Source organism: Aotus nancymaae, unplaced genomic scaffold (assembly GCF_030222135.1).
Source record: "Aotus nancymaae isolate 86718 unplaced genomic scaffold, 86718_ANA_hifiasm-v0.15.2.pri h1tg000040l, whole genome shotgun sequence".
Classification (NCBI taxonomy): Eukaryota; Metazoa; Chordata; class Mammalia; order Primates; family Aotidae; genus Aotus; species Aotus nancymaae.
The window spans coordinates 82459160-82484176 of record NW_026988454.1 but is presented as its reverse complement, the minus strand read 5'-3'; the positions used below and the strand labels follow the sequence as shown (position 1 = coordinate 82484176).

Here is a 25017-nt window from a genome sequence, read left to right as displayed (position 1 = left end):
TTTCAGTTCAGTGTTTTACCTGTGACATAAGCAATCTGATCTTTGGCTTGGTCCCTCTCTTTCTTCATTTTTTCCAAGTCTACTTCAAGAGCTTGTTTGTCTTGTTTCAGTCTTTTGATGTCTTCCAATAAACTGTTTTTTTCTTTCTTGATATTCAAAGAAATATAAAACAAGGGTTTTCCAACCACAACAAATTGTGGTATAGTCTTTCTTTCACCCAATCCATCATGAATACTGCTGCAAAATATTTTCTCAAAATTTTAGCTCTGATGTCCATACCCCAGAATTTTTTCATGTCTTCCAATAGCCTATTTGAATCAGTTCTAATCATCTCAGCACTGCATTAAAGACCTTTTAATCTATTGTTCAAACTTCTTTCATATACTAACCATATTGAAGACCCACTAATTCTCTTGCTTGAATTACTGTAATAAGCTCTTAACAACTAGTATGCCTCTTCTACCTCTGGCCCCTACAGTCTATTCTCACAGCAACCATAGTGATTGTTGTAGAGTCAGTTAATGTCACTCTCTATCAAAAACTCTTTGCTGGCTGGGTGCAGTAGCTCACGCCTGTAATCCCAGCACTTTGGGAGGCTGAGGCAGGCAGATCACCTGAAGTTAGGAGTTCGAGACCAGTCTGGTGAACATAGTGAAACCCCGTCTCTATTAAAAATACAAAAATTAGCTTGGTGTGATGGCATGCAACTGCAGTCCCAGCTACTCGGGAGGCTGAGGCAGGAGAATGACTTAAACCTGGGAGGCGGAGGTTGCAATGAGCCGAGATCATGCCACTGCAATCCAGCCTGGGTGACAGAGTGAGACTCCGTCTCAAAACACAGCTTAAAGCAGTGTTACAGGCAAATTTATAGCATCAAATGTCCACATTAGAAAGTGGGAAAGATCTAAAATCGACACCCTAACATCTTACACACATACACACACACACACACACACACACACACAAAACCAGAGAAGCAAAAGCAAACAAATTCAAAAGCTAGCAGAAGACAAGAAATAACTAAGATCAGAGCAGAACTGAAGAAGACAGAGACACGAAAAACCCTTTAAAAAAAAAAAATCAATGAATCCAGGAGCTGTGTTTTTTTTTTTTGGAAAAGATTAAATAGATAGGCAGCTAGCCAGACTAACGAAGAAGAGCGAAGAATCAAATAGACACAATAAAAAATGGTAAAGGGGATATCACCACTGTTCCCACACAAATATAAACTACCATCACAGAATACTATAAACACCTCTACACAAATAAACTAGAAAATCTAAAAGAAATAAATTCTTGGACACATGCACCCTCCTAAGACTAAACCAGGAAGCAGTTGAATCCCTGAATAGACAAATAACAAGTTCTGAAATTTAGGCAGTAATTAATAGCCTACCAACCAAAAAAAAGCCCAGGTTCAGACAGATTCACAGACGAATTCCACCAGAGGTACAAAGAGGAGCTGGTACCATTCCTTCTGAAACTATTCCAAACAATAGAAAAACACGGATTCCTCCCTAACTCATTTTATGAGACCAGCATCATCCTGATACCAAAACCTGGCAGGAACACAACGACAACAAAAAAATTTAGGCCAATATCCCTGATGAACATCGATGCAAAAATTCTCAATACAATACTGGCAAACTGAATCCAGTAGCACATCAAAAAGCTTATCCAATCAAGTTGGCTTCATCCTTGAGATGCAAGGCTGGTTGAATATATGCAAATCAGTAAACATAATCCATCGCACAAACAGAACCAATGACAAAAAACACATAATTATCTTAATAAATGCAGAGAAGGCCTTTGACAAAATTCAACACTCCTTCATGCTAAAAACACTGAATAAACTAGGAATTGATGGAACATATCTCAAAATAGTAAGACCTATCTATGACAAACCCATAGCCGATATCATACTGAATGAGCAAAAGCTGGAAGCATTCCCTTTGAAAACCAGCAAAAGACAAGAATGCCATCTCTCACCACTCCTACTGAACATAGTATAGGAAGTTCTGGTGAGAGCAATCAGGCAAGAGAAAGAAATAAAGAGTATTTGAATAGGAAGAGAGGAAGTTAAATTGTCTCTGTTTCTGGATGACATAATTGTATATTTAGAAAACCCCATCGACTCAGTCCAAAAAATCCTTAAGCTGATAAGTAACTTCAGCAAAGTCTCAGATACAAAATCAATGTGCAAAAATCACAAGCATTCCTATATACCAATAACAGACAAGCAGAAAGCCAAATCATGAGTGAACTTCCATTTACAATTGCTACAAAGAGAAAAAAGTAACTAGGAATACAACTTATAAGGGATGTGAAGGACCTCTTCAAGGATCACTGCTCAAGGAAATAAGAGAGGACACAAACAAATGGAAAAACATTCCATGCTCATGGACAGGAAGAATCCTTATCATAAAAATGGCCATACTGTCCAAAGTAATTTACAGATTCAATGCTATTTCCACCAAGCTACCACTGACTTTCTTCATAGAACTGGAAAAAACTACTTTAAATTTTATATGGAACTAAAAAGAGCCCATATAGCCAAGACAATCCCAAGCAAAAAGAACAAAGCTGGAGGCATTATTCTACCTGACTTCAAACTATACTACAAGCCTATGGTAACTAAAACAGCATGGTATTGGTACCGAAACAGACATACAGACCAATGGAACAGAACAGAGGCCTCAGAAATAACACCATATATCTATAACTATCTGATTTTTGACAAAACTGACAAAAACAAGCAATGGAGAAATAATTTCCTATTTAATAAATGGTGCTGGGAAAACTGGCTAGCCATATGCAGAAAACAGAAACTGGACCCCTTCCTTATACCTTGTACAAAAATTAACTCAAGATGGATTAAAGACTTAAACATAAGACCTGAAAACCATGAAAACCCTAGAAGAAAACCTAGGCAATACCATTCAGGACACAGGCATTAAAACACCAAAAGCTATTGCAACAAAAGCCAAAATTGACAAATAGGATCTAATTAAACTAAAGAGCTTCTGTTCAGCAAAACAAACTATCATCAGAGTGAACAGGCAACCAACAGAATGGGAGAAAATTTTTGCAATCTATCCATCTGACAAAGGGCTAATATCCAGAATCTACAAGAAATTTAAACAAATTTCAAAAAAAACCCTAAAAACAAAAAACCAACCAACCAACCCACCCTATCAAAAAGTAGGTGAAGGATATGGACAGACTATTCTCAAAAGAAGACATTTATGCAGCCAACAAACATATGAAATAAAGCTCAGCATCATTGGTCATTAGAGAAATGCAAATGAAAACCACAATAAGATACCATCTCATGCCATTAGAATGGCAATCATTAAAAAGTCTGGAAACAATAGATGCCAGTGAGATATGGAGAAATAGGAAGGTTTTTACACTGTTAGTGAGAATGTAAATTAGTTCAACCATTGTGGAAGACACTGCGGTAATTCCCCAAGGATCTAGAGCTAGAAATACCATTTGACCCAGCAAGCCCATTACTGGGTATATACCCAAAGAATTATAAATCATTCTACTACAAAGACACATGCACATGTATGTTTATTGCAGCACTGTAGCACTGTTTATAATAGCAAAGACTTGGAATCAACCCAAATGCCCATCAATGATAGACTGGAAAGAGAAAATGTTGCACATATACACCATGGAATACTATGCAGCCATAAAAAAGAATGAATTTATGTCCTTTGCAGAGACATGGATGAAGCTGGAAATCATCATCCTCAACAAACTAACACAAGAACAGAAAACCAAATACTGCATGTTCTCACTCATGAGTGGGAGCTGAACAGTGAGAACGTCTGGGTACAGGGAGGGGAACATTACACATGGGGGCCTGTCGGGGCTTGGGGAACAAGAGGAGGAGGAACATTAGGACAAATACCTAACGCATGTGGGACTTAAAACCTACATGACATGTTGATAGGTGCAGCAAACCACCATGGCACATGTATACCTATGGAACAAACCTGCACATTCAGGACATGTATCCCAGAACTTAAAGCAAGAAAAACAAAACAAAACAAACAAAAAAGAAAACTCTGCTGGCTCCTTGCAGGGTTAACCCAAAGTCCTTACTATGACCTTTAGTGTCATATAACCTAGCCTTACCCATGACTGATCACCTCTTCTATAAATCCCTACCTATTTCACTCTAGCCCAAGACCTCCTTGCTGTTCTTTGAACACTCCTACCTCAATGAGTCTGCACTGTCTCTTCTGTTTGCAGTGCTCTGGGCCCAGATAGCCAGGGAGTTTCCTCTTTCACTTCATCAGGATTTCTGCTCACCCTTTAGTGTCATATAACACAGCTTTACCCATGACTGATCACCTCTTCTATAAATCCCTACCCATTTTATTCTAGCCCAAGACCTCCTTGCTGTTCTTTGAACACTCCTACCTCAATGAGTCTGCACTGTCTCTTCTGTTTGCAGTCCTCTGGGGCCCAGATAGCCAGGTAGTTTCGTCCTTCACTTTATCAGGATTTCTGCTTACATGAAGCCCCAGAAGGCCTTCCTGAACACCCTATCTGAAATAGCAAGCCCCATCCTGGCCCTCAAGCACACAGTTTCACTTTTTTCTCACAGCACTCACCATTACCTGACATATTGTCTATTTACATGAAAGCAGGATTTCATTTTGCCAAACTTTGTATCATAAATGTATAAAAAATGCTTGGGACATCAAAAAATAAAAATGGAATTCTCAATATGCACTACATTCCATACTACTCTCGATAGATCCAAGTGTTGTGCTCCATTCTTCTGCTTGACAAAAATCATACTATCTTTCAAAGCTCAGTGCAAATTAAGCTAAGCTATTCCTGATCATTCCCTCTTCTGTCTCCCACAAACTTCAGTTGTACCTCTGGCATGGCATTTATTACTGTTTGATATGACAGTGATTCATGGATACGCAACCTCTTCTCTTTATTAGGCAGAAGGCTCTATGGCGACCAAGACTGATTTATATTACCTTTTTACTTTATGGCAATAAGTACATGGCATGTATTAATTAAATGCACACTAAAGTGAACTTATGAAACTACTGTACTCAACAGCAGTCAACTTGGTGTTTAAGCTTCAAAATGACAAGTTCTTACAAACTGTTTTACAACTGAAATTTAAAATTCACTCAGAAAATGAGAACATTTGTAAAGCATTGTATAATCTTAGTTTCTAGCTGCACCATAGATTTAACTGCATCATTTCATTGTTTAATCTTCTGTAGACGTCCTTTCAGAAGAGCACTGAAACTAACACTTATCTAAAAGTTGCTGAATGCTCTTTCTGCAAAAATCTTTTGCTTAATTAGTTCTATCAATTTAGAAATGTTCTCTATCAGTGTCTACTTCATGGATTTACAGTATTTTAGAATTCAAAGAACTGTAAACATCTTGAGTTCAATTATGCAATCAATGCTTAAATGGATGTCCACTCTAGGCTTGCATATTTCCAGGGACAGAAAATGCCCACCTTCAAGAAAGCCAAGTATGCCCCATGTTAAACCTGTGGGCCAGAGGTTTTTGGCTGGCAAGTACTTTTCCTCTCTCCTAAGTTACTATGCAGACATTCAGAGAAGCCTCTGGCTTCTGGAAAGTAACAAACTCAGGGCTTTTGCATTTGCTCTTCCCCCAGGCTTGAAGTCTCAATCTTTGCACAGTTGGCTGTTCCTCTTCTTCAGCTCTCAACTCAAACATCTCTTTCTCAGAGAGAGCTTTCCTGTTGACACTATTAAATGCTGCCTTACCTCTAACATATCATCCATTATTCTCTATTTTCATTTTCTTCAAAGCACATCTGTAATTATTTATGATCTGTTGTCTGTCTTCTTCTCTAGAACATATGTTTCTGTTGAACAAAATCTGTGTCTGTCTTATTTACCCACTGTATTTCCAATGCTTGGATGAGTGCCTGGTGCATGGCAGGTATTCAATAAAGGCTGTCTGATAAATGAGTTGAAGTCAGCCCCATTCTCCTCCCAACCCTGGGATACTAAAGGAAAGGGCTCAGGAACTTAACTTTTATTATACTTCCATCCATACTTTAAAACCAACTGACATTTTAAGAATATACCAATTGGTACTAATTTTTAAGGTATAAAGTAGACTATACACAAATATACTTGACAGGATTATTTTGTAGATTTGTCCCAGTATAATTTTTGCTCTAAAACTATTTAAGAGTACCAAAGTAAATGAAAATGAAGGTATGTTTACATTCTATCTTGCAGTATGGGCACAAAAAACTTCCCAAATAATTTTTACTATTATCTTAAACTAACACCTTTCCCCCCCGACCTCCGATTTCTTTTAGGCTTCCCCTGACTTTGGCAGCTTCATCATGATGGGAGTATATGTGGATTTTTACTCATTTATGTTGAGTGGGACTTATTGTGCTTCCTAAATTTGAGAATTCATCTTTTATCACTTCTAGAGAATCCTCAGCCATTACCTATTAAAAATATTTAAATATGCATTAGGGCATCTCATATTTCTTAATATTTCTGGTATTTTACATTTGTCTATTTTTCTGTGTTTCATTCTGAGTTCCCTTAAATTGCTTCTTTCAGTTTAATGTTTTTCTTAGTTGTTTATGATCACCTATTTAATTCTACTTACTTCTTAATTTCCACATTATATTTCATTCCCACAGCTCTGTTTAATGTTATTTTGAATTTGCCTGGCCTGTTTTGTTCTTTTTGCATACTTTCTCATTTATTTAGTATATTTAAGCACTTTAAGTCTATTTATTTTATAGTCTCTATTCAGTAATTCTATTGGGGTTCTAATCCTGCTGAAGCAACCTCTTGCCTGTTGATGGTGGACTGCTTCTCTAGATTTTGTAATTTTGCATTGTGAGCAGATCATCAGCTGGATTTTATTTGTGGGAATATTGTGTGGGCTGGGTTAAAAGGTGTATACCTCTAATAATTGTTTTGGATTTGTTTCTTCTAAATCTACCAGAGTTTATCACTGACTCAGAAATACTGTTTGTTATTTTAGTTTGAACATTGCAAGGTAGTGTCAATTCAAATACTAAACACAAATGTGGCAGAAGAGGTAATACTTACATTGAACAACCAGTAAAGTATGTGCAGAGGAGACTTGTTTCCTCTCCCCACCCAGAGACCAAGTTAAGACAGAAAAGCTTTCTTGACATCTCAGCTTCTTTTTTCCTAATCCACTATTTTAGTGAAAGATGTGGTCCGTTAAGAGTATCCCGTCTACACTTTGCTGTTAAAGCTCAGGCCTCAGGCCGGTGCGGTGGGTCACGCCTGTAATCCCAGCACTTTGGGAGTCCTAGGCGAGCAGATCACCTGAGATCAGAAGTTTAAGACCAGCCTGACCATGATGGAGAAACCCCGTTTCTACTAAAAATACAAAATTAGCGGGTGTGGTGGTGCACGCCTGTAATCCCAGCTACTCGGGAGGCTGAGACAGGAGAATCTCTTCAACCCAGGAGGCAGAGGATGTGGTGTGCCGAGATCGCACCACTGCACTCCAGCTTGGGCAACAAAAGTGAAACTCCATCACACACACAAAAAAAACAAAAAAATCCAAAAACAAACAAGCAAAATAGTTCAGGCCTCTTGGTTATTAAACTTACTGCTGTTTTTTTATCTCTCCTTTCTTTTGGCTCCTAAAGATTTCCCTTACTTTCTTGAGAGCATGGTTATCCACTTACAAGGTATTTATTATTTTTTTCCAGTATCTTTTGGTGTTGTTAGTGGTAGTTTTCAAATTTTCTGTTATTAAAATATGTTCAAAACAGAACTTTTAAAAGGTACAAACAACAGCCTTTGGAACTAACGCTAATGCTTTGCTTGAAACCTTACTTTGTTCCCCCAAGCCTTCATAAAATATGGTAGTATTAGTTTGTTTTAGCTTGCTAATTTTTGAGGTCCACTGATGGCGGGGGGTGGAGAGGGTGTCATCCAATCATTCATTCACCTTTTTACCTATCTTCCTAGCTATATACACATGCATCCAAAGGAAATTCCCTATAATGGATTCATATGTAAAGCTGCATTTTATATACTACAAAACCCTATTAAACATTTATTAACTATGGTACGTTTCTATTTCTATGTAACCTAACTTTGTGTGATAAATTTCTTATTAAAAAGTAACTGAAATTTTTCTAATTTACAAAATCATTGAAATAGATTGGGAGGGGTTTTTAGTTTAGTGCTACGATTCTCAAAGGGAGGGGTGGGAAGAAGTAACTGTCATCTACAGGCCATGTTTGGAAATGTGGCAGAGTGGTTTTAACTTTTACAATGACTGGTGGGTATTATGAACACGTAGTTCTTGGGACAGTAAAAATCATACAGTGTATGAATTACTACTGCTTAAAATAGAACTATCCTGCCCTAAATTCCCAGACTCCTCTTACTGATAAATAATGCTTTAGAAAACTCTAGGCCATATTCTTTATAATACAATTTAATAAACATAAAAAAGATGAAGCAGCACTGCATTTCAACTTTATGTTAATTATGTGGGATATAAATACTTGTAAGATACAGTCTCTGCTCTCTAGAAGGGCACAGTCTACTTCAGAAGACAGGTAGAAAGCTACTAGCTTTTAAAAGTAAGTAATTGTCTCCAAATTACTCTATTTAGGCTGCATGCTTTTGAATAAGGAATTTGTTTGAAATAAGGTATACATGTGCTAAATAAAATCATGCCTCTGATATGGCTCCATGATAAATAAGCCTGATTAAATGTGATAAACACCTGATGAGGCTGAATCATAAAGATAATGACATCTAAAACCAGTATTATATTGTTTACTCTATACTTAGGTCATGTATATACTACATGTTAATCTATTTCTCCCTAATTTTTAAATGGTATGAAACTTACAATTTTTATAAATTAACATGGGGATTTTTATTAAAAAAAACCTTTATTATCCCTAATGTTATAATTTGTATGCAACTTACCTGTGCCATCCGTAGTTCTGCTAACAGATCTGTAAAATTCTGGTTTCTGGTGGGCTCTGAATCTTCAACTACTTGAGACAGAAAACGACTTTTGTGCATCTGTTCTCTGATTTATTTTGAAAATAAAAAGTTGTTTTTCCTTCTTACCAGGTGCTACTTTCAGTAGAAAATATTCAATTCTTAAAAGTTAAAAACTAACATACATTGAAACTATATGCATAAATGAAGGTAAAATTTTTATTTAATCTAAAGATTAACATATTAATATACTAAAAGAGAAATATACTTTAAGGGAAATGCTTATTCTCAAAGAACTGAAACCTAAGATTATTGGTTTATTTATAATACACAAATATTTCTTCCCAATTCCCAAAGAAAAAAAATTAATGGCCCACAAAGATGTGCTGGATTTTTCCTGTGGGGTTGTTAACATACTCCTTGTCATATTGTTCTAGAATCTTCTCTGAGAGTTGCCAGTCTCATACATGGAAACAAACAAAACCAAACACAGCCTAATATTTGGACCTTAGATTCAATTTTCCTGTTATTCTAGAGATAATATACAAGGAGTTTCAGATTCCATGTAAGATTATCTAACCCTAATATACTAAAGAAACCATTTATTTCATTCTGAAAGCTAACTTAGAGCTTCGGTTTTGGATCCTGGGATAGATCTTCTTTTAGAAGCCAAGTAATGTAAGATATTTTAAAATAACTTTACTGAAGCTTCTGGGAAAACAAAGCAGAAGTAAATGTATTCATGCATTACAACTGTGCAGATTATCACACGTGGCCTGGGGCTACATTTACCAACCTACCAAAGAAAGAGGATATATATATATATATATGTATATCTATATATACATATATATAGAGAGAGGATATGTATATATATACACATATTGCTTCTCTCTATATAGAGATACACTATAAATATATATACACACACACACCATACACAGGGGTGTGTGTGTATATATGATGTGTGTGTGTATACATATATAGTGTATATCTATAGAGAGGCAATACGTTCATATATATTGCCTCTCACAATTGTGTGTGTGTGTATATATATGTAAATATACACATACAATGGTGCTCTCTGCTTGGTAACCTGTGCAGCTCCTGGCTTTGTCTGCTACCAAGTGTGCCTTTTTCTATTTTGCATGAAAGATCAGTATGAGATATTTTTAGCAGCCTTGCCTCTCAGGCCCCTAGGTTATATAACCAAAAAAAGGGGGAGAAGTGGCCGGGCATGGTGCCTCTTTGGGAGGCCGAAGCAGGCGGATCACTTGAAGTCAGGAGTTTAAGACCAGCCTGGCCAACATGGTGAAACCCTGTCTCTACTAAAAATATAAAAATTAGCCAGGTGTGGTGGCATGCACCTGCAGTCCCAGCTACCGGGGAAGCTGAGCAGGAGAATCACTTGAACCAGGGAGGCGGAGGTTGCAATGAGCTGAGATCCCGCCACTGCACTCCAGCCTGAGCGACAGAATAAGACTCTGTCTCAAAAAAGAAAAGGGAGAAGTATATAAACAAATTGGGTTAACATTCCTGATATTCATGTGTCAAAGGAATTTCTGGTAACAGTCCTTTCTGAGCAATTAGGTGTTTATATAAAAGGATATACAAATAGTGGTCATTTTCTAAAAGAAGACAATATCCCAGCTTGTCCATGTTCATGGACTTGGCCTTTTCACTTAATATGTTAAAGTTGGAAACAGTAACATCCAAAAGACCTTATAGTTTGAGATATGATTCCTAAGTAGGTGCTGGTGCTCCATTATCCTGCTGTGATGAATGCTGGCTGAAAAGAACTCACAAGTGCTCCTTTAAACAGCAGTCCCTGTACCCTGGCATAAAGGGCAGCCCCCACTCCCTTCCATGGTATACTCCAGCCAGTGACCGAGGCTTGCCTCCATGCCTCAAGCAGGAGCCAACTCTGGTACAATCTATTCTCCAGAGCTTCTTGGTGGGAAGAGAATGAGGCCAGTCTCCAGCTGAGATCATTACCTGCCCTCTCCCTACCTCCCTGATCCTGTTTCCCCTGCTCCCTTCTCTTGAGTGTTAGCCTTCAGTGTATCATCTCCACAAGGACCTCCACCATCTCAGGCTCTGCTTCTATGGAACCTGACCTAAGATCATAAGTGATCTGTATGACCTTTCTATTTTAGGATTATTAATCACATGGTTCCTTGGGAAATGGTGAATTATCTCATTCTTAATGACTAATGAAGAGGAATACTGTATATTCATTGTCTGAAACTGATGTTTAAATCACTTATGAACATAAATTCATATAAATTCAAATATGAATATGCTGAAAATACTATAAAGTATGTGCTAGCCATCTAGCACCAAAAGAAAAATCCACTGAATATTAAATATATAAACTGGAAATGAGTGTACAAATAAAAATAAAATTTTACTATGTCTAAGTAAAAATAAATGTATTATTAACATAATAACATGCTTAGACATAATCTAAGTATATTTAGTTTTAAGAACTTCAAAAGGACTTACTTTAAGGAAGCTACCTCGTTGAATAAACTCTGATTTTCCTTAAACATTCGCTCCTCATTTTTCTTATTTTGTTCTTGGAGATCTTTTACTTGATTATATAATCGTTCATTTTCCTTTTTAAAAACAGAAAATTGCATTTTAGTTAAAAGTCATCAGTACTTACATATTATATGTGCTCATAATACAGTAATCCTTTAAATGGCCTTTAAAGTTTCTTTAGTTTTTGAGTATGTAAAATCTTTCTTAAACTTTTTATATTATCTCAGAAGAAAACTTGGGTGTCTAAAAAGTTCTTTCCAGAATGTTTAAAATGCCTACTTGAAAAATTAATTTGCAAAAATTCTCAAAGCCAAAGGGCCTAAGGTCAGTTTAATGCACTGCATTTTAGTGTTAAGTGGGAGAGTGGCTGAAGAAATCACCACATCCTGAGTGTGTGGACACTGGTGGAAAGACCCAGTGAAACCCTTTATATTCTTTTCTGTTTCTGGTCTGAGAAGGGAAAAAAAAAATCACTCCTGGAGGAAGATTCTGCAAGTCTGGCTTCTAGTGATGAGGCAATCAGATGTACTTAGGAGTGTTCATGCTTTTATCTGATACTAACCTTAACCAGGGAGTTAAAGACCGGTATTTCTGAAAGTTGTCAGGACAAGGCAGAACAGAGGACAGATCCAGTACACCACAGGCTTGAGCTAAAGAGTGACTCAACTAGGGATCAGAGGGAGAAGAGAAGGTGCCAATCTGCACTTAGATGCCCTCCCTGGCTTATTAACCTCTTCAAAATTAAAAATCAGATGCAAACCAAGGGCTTTTGAGGATCTAATGCAAACTATAGACTGTTTCACCATGTCTGGAATTGTACCTGGTAGACAGTCTCTGTGCTTAAATACCTGCAGAATTAATGAACATCCTCTACTACTTAGACACATAAATTTTGTATTGTCTTTGTTGGAGGGGTTGGTTGGCACACTTATGGGTCTGTTAAATTTTATTTAAAACCCCTGTATTTTAATGGCAAGATCAAACTGGCAGAAGAGTTTGAATGGTTCCCAGTAACTGAGGGCAGTGTGTCCTGCAAAATCATTCCAATTCGGTTACAACAAACATTGTAATCACTGATGTGGCAATGGTTTTGCTGATGTCCCTGGGTGATAATGCATGTTACTAAGGCTCAAGGTTCAAGTTATAGTTGTCAAAATAGAAGAATGTAATGAAAGACAAGAAGGGAGAGAAGTAAGAAAAAATGAGTGTGGGAGGCACGGAACAAAGATGAAGTCTTATGATGAAGATCACTAAACCTGTCCTGGCCGTCAGGCTAGCAACACCAAGATGCCATCACACATTGCAAACATCTGCCTCTGTAGGATACACAGATCTTCTTGCATTAAATTCAAAATTTGTTCACCCTCAGGGCATTAGCAATTAATTTCAGATTCATATTTCTGAATATAGTAACAAAATCCATCAATATTATCTACTGAAGAGCATATAGAAAACTAAGATGGGACAGTTTCTAAGAAATTGACTATTAAAAATAACAGGTAACACTCATTGATTGATTGCTGTGTGCCACACTAAGAGTGTACAGATGCTCCTCAACTTGCTTGCCCCTCAAATGGCTATATTCCAATAAGCCCAAAGTAAGTAAAAAATGTTCTAAGTTGAAAATGCACTTAATACCCTGATGAACCCATTGTAAAGTCGAAAAATAGTAAGTAAAACTTATGATGAGGTTACATCTTGATAAGCCCATCATAAAAGTTAAAATTTTGTTAAGTTAAACCACTGGAAGTTGGGCATCCTCTATATTATTACCCCCACTTCACAGATGAAGAAACTAGATTAGAAAGGTTAAGTGATACCCAAGGCACACAGCAAGTGGTAGAGCTAATACTCAAAACGAGATTTTTCCAATCCAGAACCCATGCTCTTAATGTTTAATTCTGCTCATAAGAAATATATAGATTAGTCAAATTATTACTCCCTCATATTTGCCAGATTTCTCATTATCTGTTAAATAAACACAGAAATATTTTAATATGCTTTATTTTTTTTGAGACAGAGTCTCACTATGTCACCCAGGCTGGAGTGCAGTGATGTGAACTTGGCTTACTGCAACCTCTGCCTTCTGGGTTCAAGTGATTCTCCTGCCTCAGCCTCCTGAGTAGCTGGGATGACAGGCGTGCTCCAACATGCCCAGTTAATTTTTTTATTTTTAGTAGAGATGGGATTTCACCATGTTGGCCAGGCTGGTGTTGAACTGCTGACCTCACGTGATCCACCTGCCTCATCCTCCCAAAGTGCTGGGATTATAGGCATGAGCCACGACACCTGGCCTGGCTTATTTTTATAAATAAAAGATCAAGAGTAAATTTGCCATGTACTTAAGAATTGCCATACCTGTTGATATCCTTGAAGAAGTGTCTCCTGTTCCTGTATTTCTTTTTGGATTTGCTTCAATTTTTCTCCAGTGACAGGATCAGCTGCTTCTCCGAAATGTAACCACCTTTGTTTTTTGTTTGTTTCTTCAAAGCTGCTTAACTTTGATAAAATGCAAAACTTGTTTTATTTGAGGAAGGAAATAACATGAGAAGTGAGAAAGAATAACAGAAAACTCCTATTTAAATCCAAAGCTGTTTTATAATACTGAACACATTGGAATGTGACATAACTACACTTAAATGTGCAAACTGCTATTTTGTGCTGATGGTTTTGGGTGAGTGAAATAACTCACAAATGCTATACACAGTGTCATTCTCTGGGTCTATACCTTCTATAGCAGTTCTTGCTCAAACTTTGATTTCTTTGAAGGTCAGAATGAACTAACTGATTTTTTTAAAAAAGGACTGCTAATAGAAGAAAAGCATCAAAATGAGCCAATTTAACTTAATTTTCTCCCCAAAGGTTCAAAATTTAGGCTCTCATGTAAGTAATCACTCTTGGAACCATGTCTATATTTTTATACCGCAAATATATTAGGTCAAACACCTCTAGTAACCAAGGATGACAGTGTATTTAGCAGGTAGTACAGGTTTTTTTTTTTTTTTTTTTAAATAAACATAAAGAAAAACAGAACAATGTGTCTAGTACCTTGGCTTGAAGAATATAATTATCTTGATTCAATTTGAAGAGTTCTTTTTCCCGTTGTTTCTTTAGTTCTTCTAACTTATTTTCTAGTTCTTTCTCTTTTTCTGAGAATGTGACTTTAATTTGCTCAATTAGGGCTTGTGCACCCCTCCATTTTTCCTCTGCTTCATGTACTCTTTTAAACATAAGTAATTCCTTCTCCTTTTTCTCACCACGGTATCCTAAGAAATCCTTTCAAGAAGAAATATTACTTCATTATAGTAGACTTACGTATAAGATTTGAACACAGGTGGTTAAAAAAAGGAATAAAAAGGACATGGTTAACAACGTTAACCAAAAGAAAATCAATAACTGTTCAGTAAGAGTGATTACAGTATCACTTGAAGGAAAAGACATTTCAAATGCTTATATTATTTATAATTTAGTTTTAATATAATTTTGAACATAAAAACATTATGATTATTAATTTTGAATTTAATACTTACAGTATGAAGTTGAATACAGAAATCAGTTTCTGTGGGATCTTCAAACTTCTGAGGAGTAGCCAGGCAACTTTCTGTTTTGGGAGCTGGTTTATCCAAAGCTGCAGGCTTGATGAGTTTTGTTCCAGATAAGATTTCTAAACGTTATAAACAATTGTAAATGCACCACAAATGCAAAGTTAAATGTTTACTCATCAATTGTGTCGAATTAACTACAAATACAATGGAAACAATAAAATGAGGATCTCAAAATAGGCCGATGGACTACACTATAACACAGCTGTTTCACTGTTTCACTATGATAACTGATGGCATTCAGAACAATTGTCACCCCATAATCAACGTTCTCCTAAATTTGACACAGATGGCCAATTAACCCAAGACTCATGTCAAATGACAAATGGAGCTAAATAAATGTGAGAATGTAAATAGGGATAACTTTCAGAGTTTATTACTTTTAAATAAATTCTTCTGTTAAATGTTCATAGCAATAATCAATCAAAATTTCTAAATGACAAATCAAGGAGCAGCTGATAACTTTATGAAACATTTTGATGCAGATTAAGTGTTCTTTCAGAGCACATTTTTAATAAACAATGTATATCACGATATTATAGTATCAATGGAATCATAGAAATTTCATAGAGGATTTTATAACTGTTAACCTAAATCTAATTTTAAAAGATTACTACTACTATAAAAACCTGGCAATATATATTAAATTAGAAAAAACTGTGATTAATATATATTCTGTTCCAACTGTCAGCTTTTAGGGCAACCTGTAATTTCTCAAATAATTCTACATATTATTCAGTTAATAATAAACAATGTTTAAGAAGAATATTTAGAAGGGATCCTAAGCTCCATATTCAAATACTACAGGCCCTGAGTTGAAAGTTCAGTAAACATTATCTGATTGCTTTAGACATATATTAAGAACTTCAAAATTTACATATTTAAAATATTTTATTCAAGATGCTAACTTTTTAAATGTAGAGTTTATTTTTTAATTACAAATGTTATACATGATTATTAAAGATTTGGAAAATACAGAACAGTCAAAAGAAAAAACAGATTACCAACAATCTCTCATCAAAAGATTTCATTTCAATTATTTTTCCAGGTTATGTGAAGGTTTTTCTTAAAGAGTTATAATCATATTTAATTAGACAGATGTAAGTTTTCTGGAGAAATTTCTAACAGTGTTCATGAAGAGACTGTTTTCAGTCATTGTAAGAACAGGCTTTTAAACCTTCCAAATCATTGGAGTTAAATGAATGGGGTGTGATGTGCTAGCATATGATTCTCCTACGGCTGAGGCAGCTAGTACAGGTGGAATATCCCAGATCAGAAACTCCGAAATCTGAACTGCTCTAAAATCTGAAAGTTTTTGAGTGTTGACATGATGCTCATAGAAAAAAGCTTATAGGAACGTTTAAGATTTTGGATTTTTGGAGTGGAGATGCTTAACTGGTAAATATAATGCAAATATTCCAAAATCCAAGGAAATCTGAAATTTGAAACACTTCTGGTCCCAGGCAGTTTGGATACATAATATCCAACCTATCACACGTTCTCATTCCTAGTTGTAGTCTGCCGGTCCTTTTATACCAGAATTCTCCCTTCTTGAATTCTTAATATTGAATTCTCTCTCAACGGATTAAAGTATCAAGTAATTACTTTAAATAATGGCACATGAACAGTATTTTCTCCTTTTTTACACATGAAAAAACATTTGCTTGACTATGAAATTTAAACACGAGAACACTGAAGAATCTGAAACCCATGAAACCTTCTTGAAAATGCAATGCATTAAGAAAAGTCAGTCAAAACAGAAACCAATCAAAATAATTCCAGAATGGAGAAACTATGTCCAAGAGATAGGTGAAAAGCATTCAGTCTCTTTAATAATCAGAACCAAGAACTAAATCCAAAAGCTGTGGGATATTAAGGTTGTAGGAGAGAACATACTAAATATATCTTAAGGGCTAGGGGAGGAATAGCAGCGGGTGGGGGGATTGGGGAGGGAAGCATTAGGAGAAATACCAAACGTAGATGATGGGGTGATGGATGCAGCAAACCACTACCATGACACATGTATACTGTGTAACAAACCTGCATGATCTGCATATGTGCTCCAGAACTTAAAGTATATAAAAAAAGTAAAAATAAAATAAAAATGAATAGGAGGCATGTAAGTAGTGGATATAATATACTTTATATTCCACAGAAGGGAAAGAATAGATTGCTAATGTCTAAAATTGAAAAATGAGGTAAAGAAAACAACACTACAGTTACAGCAACCTTTGAGTGTTTTTCATAATTTCTTTCCTTAAAGGGATCTTTTCAGATATACCATTTCTTAGGATGAAATTTCTTTTTCTTCTTACAGATATAAGTAAATCTAAATCTCATACTCTATTTTAAAAGAACCTGTAAAGTGTTATCTCATTCTTACAAAATATTTTGTCCATTTATACATGTCTGCCTCTCTCCTTCCATCCATTCATTCGCATTTCCATTATATAAATATATACATAGTAAGATCCATGGAATCTGCTCATCTAGCATAACACCAGTTGTTTCTGGCTAAATTATTGCTTTCTTCTTTTACTTTTCCATATTTTTGAATTTTAAATAATAAGAAAGTGTTCCTTTCATGACAAAAAAAAAAGTCTAAAAATAAAAACACAAGTTAGAGCCAAAGAAAATTAATCAAAACTAAAAAGGAAAACCACCACATGGCTGGTACTGCTAATTGCCATCTTCTCTTCCTTCCTATTAACAAAGATCTAATTCTGTCCTGAGCAGCAAGGTACACAGTTAAACATACTCGACCCCCTAAACTACATGCAACTGATGGCCACAAGATCAAAGGTCATTAAGATGAATGCAGAAACTTCCTGATTAGGAAGTTGATGATTTGGCAGGCATCCATCTTTTACCTTTCACTGTACCTCATGCACAGGGTCTGGAGGTGGAGTAGCCATTGTGACAACGAAGACAGAAGTCAAGTACTAAGGATTTTGCATCAGGAAAGAAAAAGGAATCTGGTTCTTTGCATGAGCTTTCCAGCCATGAACTGCCTATCTCTGGACTCTGATACGTAAAAGATGCCTTTTATTTTGTTAAGTTTCAGTAGCTGGGCTTTTTCTTCATCCTAACCAATGTTGATTTTAATTTTAACTGCATCCTGTATACTTTCTAACACTAATCTCATCTCAAACTCTGCTTCCTGGAGAACTCAATCTTTGACAAGTAACAACTATCCCAAAGGAATTACAGTTCTTCTGAATAAAACTAAAACTGCTCTGGGCAATTCTTCAATAAAAAACAGAGATTAAAAGCATGATACTTAATAGACAGTCTAATGAGAAAAAGTATTTCAATATAAAAACATGATCCTCGTTATACTTCACTATAAATTTTAGTAATGTGTTTTATTGGATGTTAAAAATGCTGTACAAAAAATGCTGTACAATTTTAAAATATGAAAAATGAGTTTAAGAATATTATTTCATTTTACTCATAAAAATGTTACTTTCTTCATCTAGCAACCTCCTCATCATTCTTCTCATTTCTTTTTCACTCACTGTGACATTACCTCTGTTTTCATTCTTGGTAATTTCAATATACTCATAGGTAATCTTTCAACTCCCTGGCTTTTGGTTCCTTGAACTTCTTTCCATCTCAGCTACTCATTCCCATCCATGCAGTCCAGGTCTTTCCTAGACTACTGTCAGTAATGTAACCACTCCCCAATCTCATCCCCTAATCTAATCACTTCCTCTGACTATCATCTCTATCTCCCCACCTCACATCCTCTGGTACCCAGATTTCCACAATCCTTTGACCCTGTTAGGACTCACAGTCACTGGATCGTACCTGTTGCACCTTGTATCACACTCCCTTGATGCCCTTTCTTCCTTCATTGCTCAACTTGAATTCCACGGTCAACCATATTAATCACTCTTACATGCATGATCAGCTTCACTTGGCAAAAAACATATTTCTTGGTAAACCCAACTGTTTTACCAAGTACAGTTGCTTAAACAAGTTGGTTATTTAACATGTTAAATAACTGGTTATTTAAATTTAAATTCATAATCACTAACTTTAATTAGAGTCTCTTGGGTCCTGACAGTCTAACTCTCCTAGATGGCTACTTCCTATCTTCTCTTTTCTCTCGTAAGCTCTAAAACACCTCTGCCTAATCCTCACTCCCATCTAATGAATGATACTGCTTTCTATTTCTCAGAAAAAGCTATCACAAAAAGCATCCATATTCTCTCCTTAGCACATCTATCTACCTGCCAGCATATACTCTCCCTTCCTATCTGCCTCCACAGTTCCTAGAATGCAGGAAGTAGCCATGTTCCTGTCTAATGTTAACCCTTCTTCTTCCACTGGGCACCAGATCCCATTACAGCTTCTCTACTCAAAACATTGCTCCAGAAATTCTTCCCTCACTCTCATACATTGTCAGTTATTTTTCTATCAAATCTGTCTTAATATCATACAAACAAAACGATCATTTATTTCATAAAAACAAAGCAAAGCAGAAATGCTTTTGGTCTCACCTCCCTTGTCAGCTACTGGTCTATTATTTTGCTGCCTTTTACAACAACTATCTGCAGCATGGTCTATAACTTGAAGCACCATTCCACTCCTCCTATTCCCACTTACTCCCATTTAATTTGCCTTTTACAGTCACTTCTCCATGGAAACTACTTGTCCATTTTACTGATCACTTCCTTCTTGCTAAACCCAAAGGGCAGTTCTCAGTCCTAACCTTTCTTAATCTCTCAGGAGCAAATGACAGAGCAGTCCTTCTCAATATACTTTCTTCACTTAGTTTTCAGGATTCCATAAGCTGTCAGGTTTCTTCCAACCTCACTCTGTTTCCTTTGCAAGTTCCTTCTCTTTTGCCTGACCACTTCAGGTTAGCATGCTCAGGGGCCTCAGGCCTTGGCTTGCTCTTTTCCATCTATTTATGTTCACTCTCTTGGTATTCTCAGTCAGATTTCAACAACTCCCAAATGGTATCTACAGTCCATATTTCCCTCCTGAACTGCAGACTTTTCTATCTGACTGCCTCCTTGTCATTTCTGCTTGCATGTTAAATAGATAGCTCAAAACTATCATCCCAAAAATTAAACTCCCAGATTCTCCCCAACTGTCAAATATACTCAATCACAGCTTTCCCCATTCCAGCTGAGTGTAACTCCATTCTTCCAGTTGCTCGGGCCAAAAATCTTAGCAACCCAAAACCAATTCTTCAAATTTTTGGTTCTACCTTCTCTATATAACCTTATCTAACCATTTTTCATCACCTCTACTGCCACCATCCTGTGTCAGGCCCTGTTGCCTCCTGTAAATTGCATCTTACAAATGGAATATAGTACCTTAAGATTAATTCTCTTCCATGGAAACAAAGAAAGTAAAATAATATACTAAATGCATAGAATTCTATTATGAAAAGAGTATATGATTACCTTTTTTCCTAGATTGATTGGAGGTGGGAATGGATCTCAAGTTTCTGCTTTTCATAATGTCCTCTGAAGTTTTCTTTTCAAGAGTAGAAAACATCTTGAGTGGTGAACTGGGTTTGCCATAGCCTGAGCTCCTAACTGACGCATACAATCCTCTCTGGGGTTTCCTTTTAAGTAAAGGAGGTGCACTTCTGGCCTTCTTGTATGGTACCTGTTTAACCATTACAGCCCCTTCTTCTTCAGAACTAAGTTGAGATCTGTAAGCCTGTACACAACAAGCAAAAGCTCTTTAGTATCTAAATAAACTTCATTGTTGTAAATGAATATTTAACAGATGGCAAAACAACAGTGATTATCAAATAATGTAGTTTGTAAAAGGCAAACTACTAAAGTTCTTGAAGTCTAATGCATTAGAATTTTAGCATTCTGAAGCAAATCCTCAAAGTTAGCATACAGACAAACTAAAGCAAAATAATAAAGCAAAATTAGCTTGCCAGAAACCAAGATGTTTAATTACTGGAATGAACACAGCAGAAAGAAAGAACATATTTTGAAATGACATAAAATCTTATCTAATTTTTTATCTGAACTTCTCAAGATGCTTTAAAAAATTTATTAATACTTTGACTTATTCCACAAAGAACTGGAGAAGACTTAAATACATAATTCAAAATTATAATATACAAGTGGAATGTCTGAATCATGGCAACTATAAAGCAGGAGAGATCAAGAGTACAGGAAAAAGAATCAGTAAAATGTAAATTTCTTCACAGGTGTTAACAGCATTCCTATAAAATGCCAACTTACAATACAAATGACTGGCAAGACTGAACAGTGCATACTAAATGAAGAATAAATTTTTTCTTATACTATTCAAATTCTGGACTATATTTCTCTGAAAGAAGGGAAGAAATGTAGCAAGAATGGCTTCTAAAAGAAAGCTAATGTTACGGTGGTATTTTTGAATTTGGGGACTGGCTAGCATTGTAATAAACAAGACTCACAAATATCCAAGATCTACTGTGGAGGTTAGTATATAATTGATCCCAGAGTTTAAAAAGCACATACCTACCAACAGTACTTATAACTTTACATAACTTCAGTTCTCAATATCTCAAATCAATTTATAAGTACTTACTTTATTAATTCTGTCGTCCTGAGATAATGATGAGGGATTAACAGATATCTTTTTCCTCAAAATATCAAGGTACATTTTATCAACATGTTCTTCTGTGGCAGTTACTCTTGGACAGCTGTTCTCCATACTCTCATTTGTGGTCTTTTGTAAAATCACATTCTCATCATTTTTGTCAAAAAAATGGTTTATATTTTGTGAGTCTTGAGATATAATACTTGGGTTCATCTTCAGGGGTAAAGGGCTAACAAATTCAGTTTCCTTACTTTCAGCCACTTTCTCAGAGCTATAAAACAAAACAGGACACAGATAATGAACCCTATGTACAACTCTTCAAATATCAGTAATAACCACATGTGCGTGTGTACACACACATGCGCATGCACAATATATATAGATGTTAACTATTCAATTAAGTTTCTGATGTTAAATACATTATTTATAATTTTGGTTAATAGAATATACTCAGTATAACTGCTTTTAATTTCAGATAATTATTTTAATGCAGTATATTGCAAAGGATTATATAGGTGACGTTGAGACTTATTTCAGAGAAAGGCGAAAGCAAACAAGACTGAGACTGCTTGTATATAAGAAAAATACAATATAAATTTCTAGGTGAACTTTTGGTAATGCAACTCTTATCTACATTTTCTTATAAAGTTGACATGCATTTGAAATAAGAAAAATATTTTAAACATTTCTAGGAGAAACTAAAGAAGTAATCATAATTTATGTCAAGGAGGCATAGAGTATAAATACTAAAAAGCATACATTTAATCACGTATAGGAAACATTTTAATGTAAAAAGAAAAATCACCAGGCTTTGAAAATAAAATCATTTTATCATTTTTGTGGTCTAAAACATTTAAGTAGGTTCTTTATAGAACTTAAAATATAATTTAAAAAAATATGGAAAGACCTAAAAAAAAAAAGTACCACTGCTCCTCCTAAATGGAGAATATCATTCTAAATTTTAAGGTCTTACAAACATAATATCTTATTTAATCATTAAAAAAAAAAAGATAACCCCTACTTATTAAAAAAAGCACTTATAACAATTCAGACAATTAGATGTTAAAAATCTGGAAGATACAACTTAAGGAAATGTTTTAAACGTGGTTAAATATTGGCAAACTACAAGGGATCCAAAAATATGGGAACTGTTATTATTAAAATATTTAATCATGTGTCAATTAGGCCATTTGATTTTATAATTTATAAAATAAGATTAAAGAAATGTTTAAGAGGCTACCATTTTCATATAATGTAGATTGGCTTCTTGGTAACTGTTGGAAGCTTCTAAAGTAGCTGGAATCATCAGAAACAGAATGGTTCTTTCTTTCTTCACAGTAGCTAGATGCTAATCAAAACTGTTTCTCATTCTTGTGGGGTACCAAGTAAACTATATTTCCTTGCCATCTTGCACCTAAATGGGACCATTTTTAGTTAGTCCCTTTAGAATGTGAGAGCTGAGATGCCAAGAACCCAACTTATTTGTTAATGGCTTAGGTCAGGTTTTGGGTGGCAGGAAACTGATAACTAGAGTCTGGAGAGATGGCAGCCTATGTTTTACAGTGGCAAAACACTGCTAAACTGTCATCTACAAAAGCTTATAAGATAGACCACATGCCTGCTGACCATGGAGTACTAAGCGAAATGACTAAGAACAAGGAATTATTAAGTGCTGGCTACTGTTAGCTTCTTTTGACAAGATATTACCAAAAAAACTGACGAGCTCAAGAAAGAATAAGCTGGTTTGTAAGCAGAATTTAAAGAGACTAGAAGGAATCTAGAAACTCTAGAAATAGGTTCACTATCTGTATAGTCTCAAGCTGTAAGATTCAGCATTACAAAAATGGTGAGAAAGCAAGATTTCATGAGACTTCTTGGTTGTAATGTGAGAGACTCAGTCCCTTAGCAAAGATCATATTAAGAGTATCATCTTCACACTTATGGTTGTTTCCCCAAATATCAGAGAACTGCAAATAAACACAGGAAAAAAAAAAAAAAGAAACAGAGGAACAAGCAATCAAAGAATAAAGCAGATTTAAACCCTCTGTCTAGCAAAAAACTTTTTTTTTTTAACTTTTATTCTAGGTTCAGGGATACATGTACTGTTTGTTACACAGGTAAACTGCATGTCATGGGGGTTTGATGTACAAACTATTTCATTACTCAGGTAATAAGCATAGTATCCAATAGGTAGTTTTTCGATCTTCACCTTCCTCCAAACCTCTCAAGTAGGATCCAGGGTCTGTTGTTCTCATCTTTGTGTCTATATGTACTCAATGTTTAGCTCCCACTTATAAGAACATAAAGTATTTGGTTTTCTGTTCCTGCATTAGTTTGCTTAGGATAACAGCCTCTAGCTCCATCCATGCTGCTGCGAAGGATGTGATCTCATTCTTTTTTATGGCTGATAGTATTCCATGGAGTATATGTATCATACTTTCTTTATCCAGTCTACCACTGATGGACATTTAGGTTGATTCCATGTCTTTGCTATTGTGAACAGTGCTGTAATGAACATATGCATGCATATTTCTTTATGGTAGAACAATTTACATTCCTTTTGGTATATATCCAATGATCAGATTGCTGGTCAAGTAGTAATTGTTTTAAGTTCTCTGAGAAATCACCAAACTGTTTTCCACAATGGTTACTATTTTACATTCCCACCAGCAGTGTATAAATGTTCCCTTTTCTCCGTAACCTCCTCAGCACTTTTTTTTCTTTTTAATAATAGCTATTCTGACCTGTGTGAGATGGCATTGCACTGTGATTTCAATTTGTATTTCCTTAATGATTAGTGATGTTGAGCATTTTTTTGAATGCTTGTTGGATGCACATATGTCTTCTTTTGAGAAATGTCTGTTCGTGTCCTTGCCCACTTTTAAATGAGGTTGTTTTTTGCTTGTAAATTTGCTTAAGTTCCTTATAGATTCTGGGTAGCAAAAAACTTTAAGTCTGGTTACTGGCACATGGCATTTACTGGGACCAAAGAGATAACTAGGTCACTAAACTTTCTGAAAGAATATAATGTCAAAGAAACCAGAACCCTGTTTAAAAGCAAAAAAAGAAAGAAAGAAAAAAGAAACCCAAAAGCCAGTGACTGGGAAACTTAAAGCTACCTGTAGGCAGGAAGTGGATTGAGAAAGGAGTGTATCCCCCAAGACAGGCATACCCTTCAACCTAAAATTCACTTCAGTTGTAACCAATGGTGATAACATACAAGACAAATCCTCCAAGAAATGGAATGAGAGGCTGTATGGAATAATTGACTTAAGATAGCCCCTTCTTAACAGAGTAATAAC

At 35.6% G+C, this 25017-nt stretch overlaps 1 protein-coding gene across 5 annotated transcripts in view; it reads right to left on the bottom strand.

Moving 5' to 3' along the window:
• Nucleotides 1-25017, bottom strand: part of CEP162 (centrosomal protein 162) — a 103682-nt gene that overhangs the window by 40188 nt on the left and 38477 nt on the right. For all 5 annotated transcript variants that reach the window (XM_064360867.1, XM_064360866.1, XM_064360868.1 and 2 more), the window contains 8 exons: nucleotides 21704-21986; nucleotides 20569-20830; nucleotides 15077-15210; nucleotides 14595-14822; nucleotides 13905-14045; nucleotides 11508-11620; nucleotides 8985-9090; nucleotides 20-146 (listed from right to left, as the gene is read on the bottom strand). In XM_064360867.1, the coding sequence (XP_064216937.1) occupies nucleotides 20-146; nucleotides 8985-9090; nucleotides 11508-11620; nucleotides 13905-14045; nucleotides 14595-14822; nucleotides 15077-15210; nucleotides 20569-20830; nucleotides 21704-21986 (1394 nt within the window). The remainder of the gene's footprint in view (nucleotides 1-19; nucleotides 147-8984; nucleotides 9091-11507; nucleotides 11621-13904; nucleotides 14046-14594; nucleotides 14823-15076; nucleotides 15211-20568; nucleotides 20831-21703; nucleotides 21987-25017) is intronic.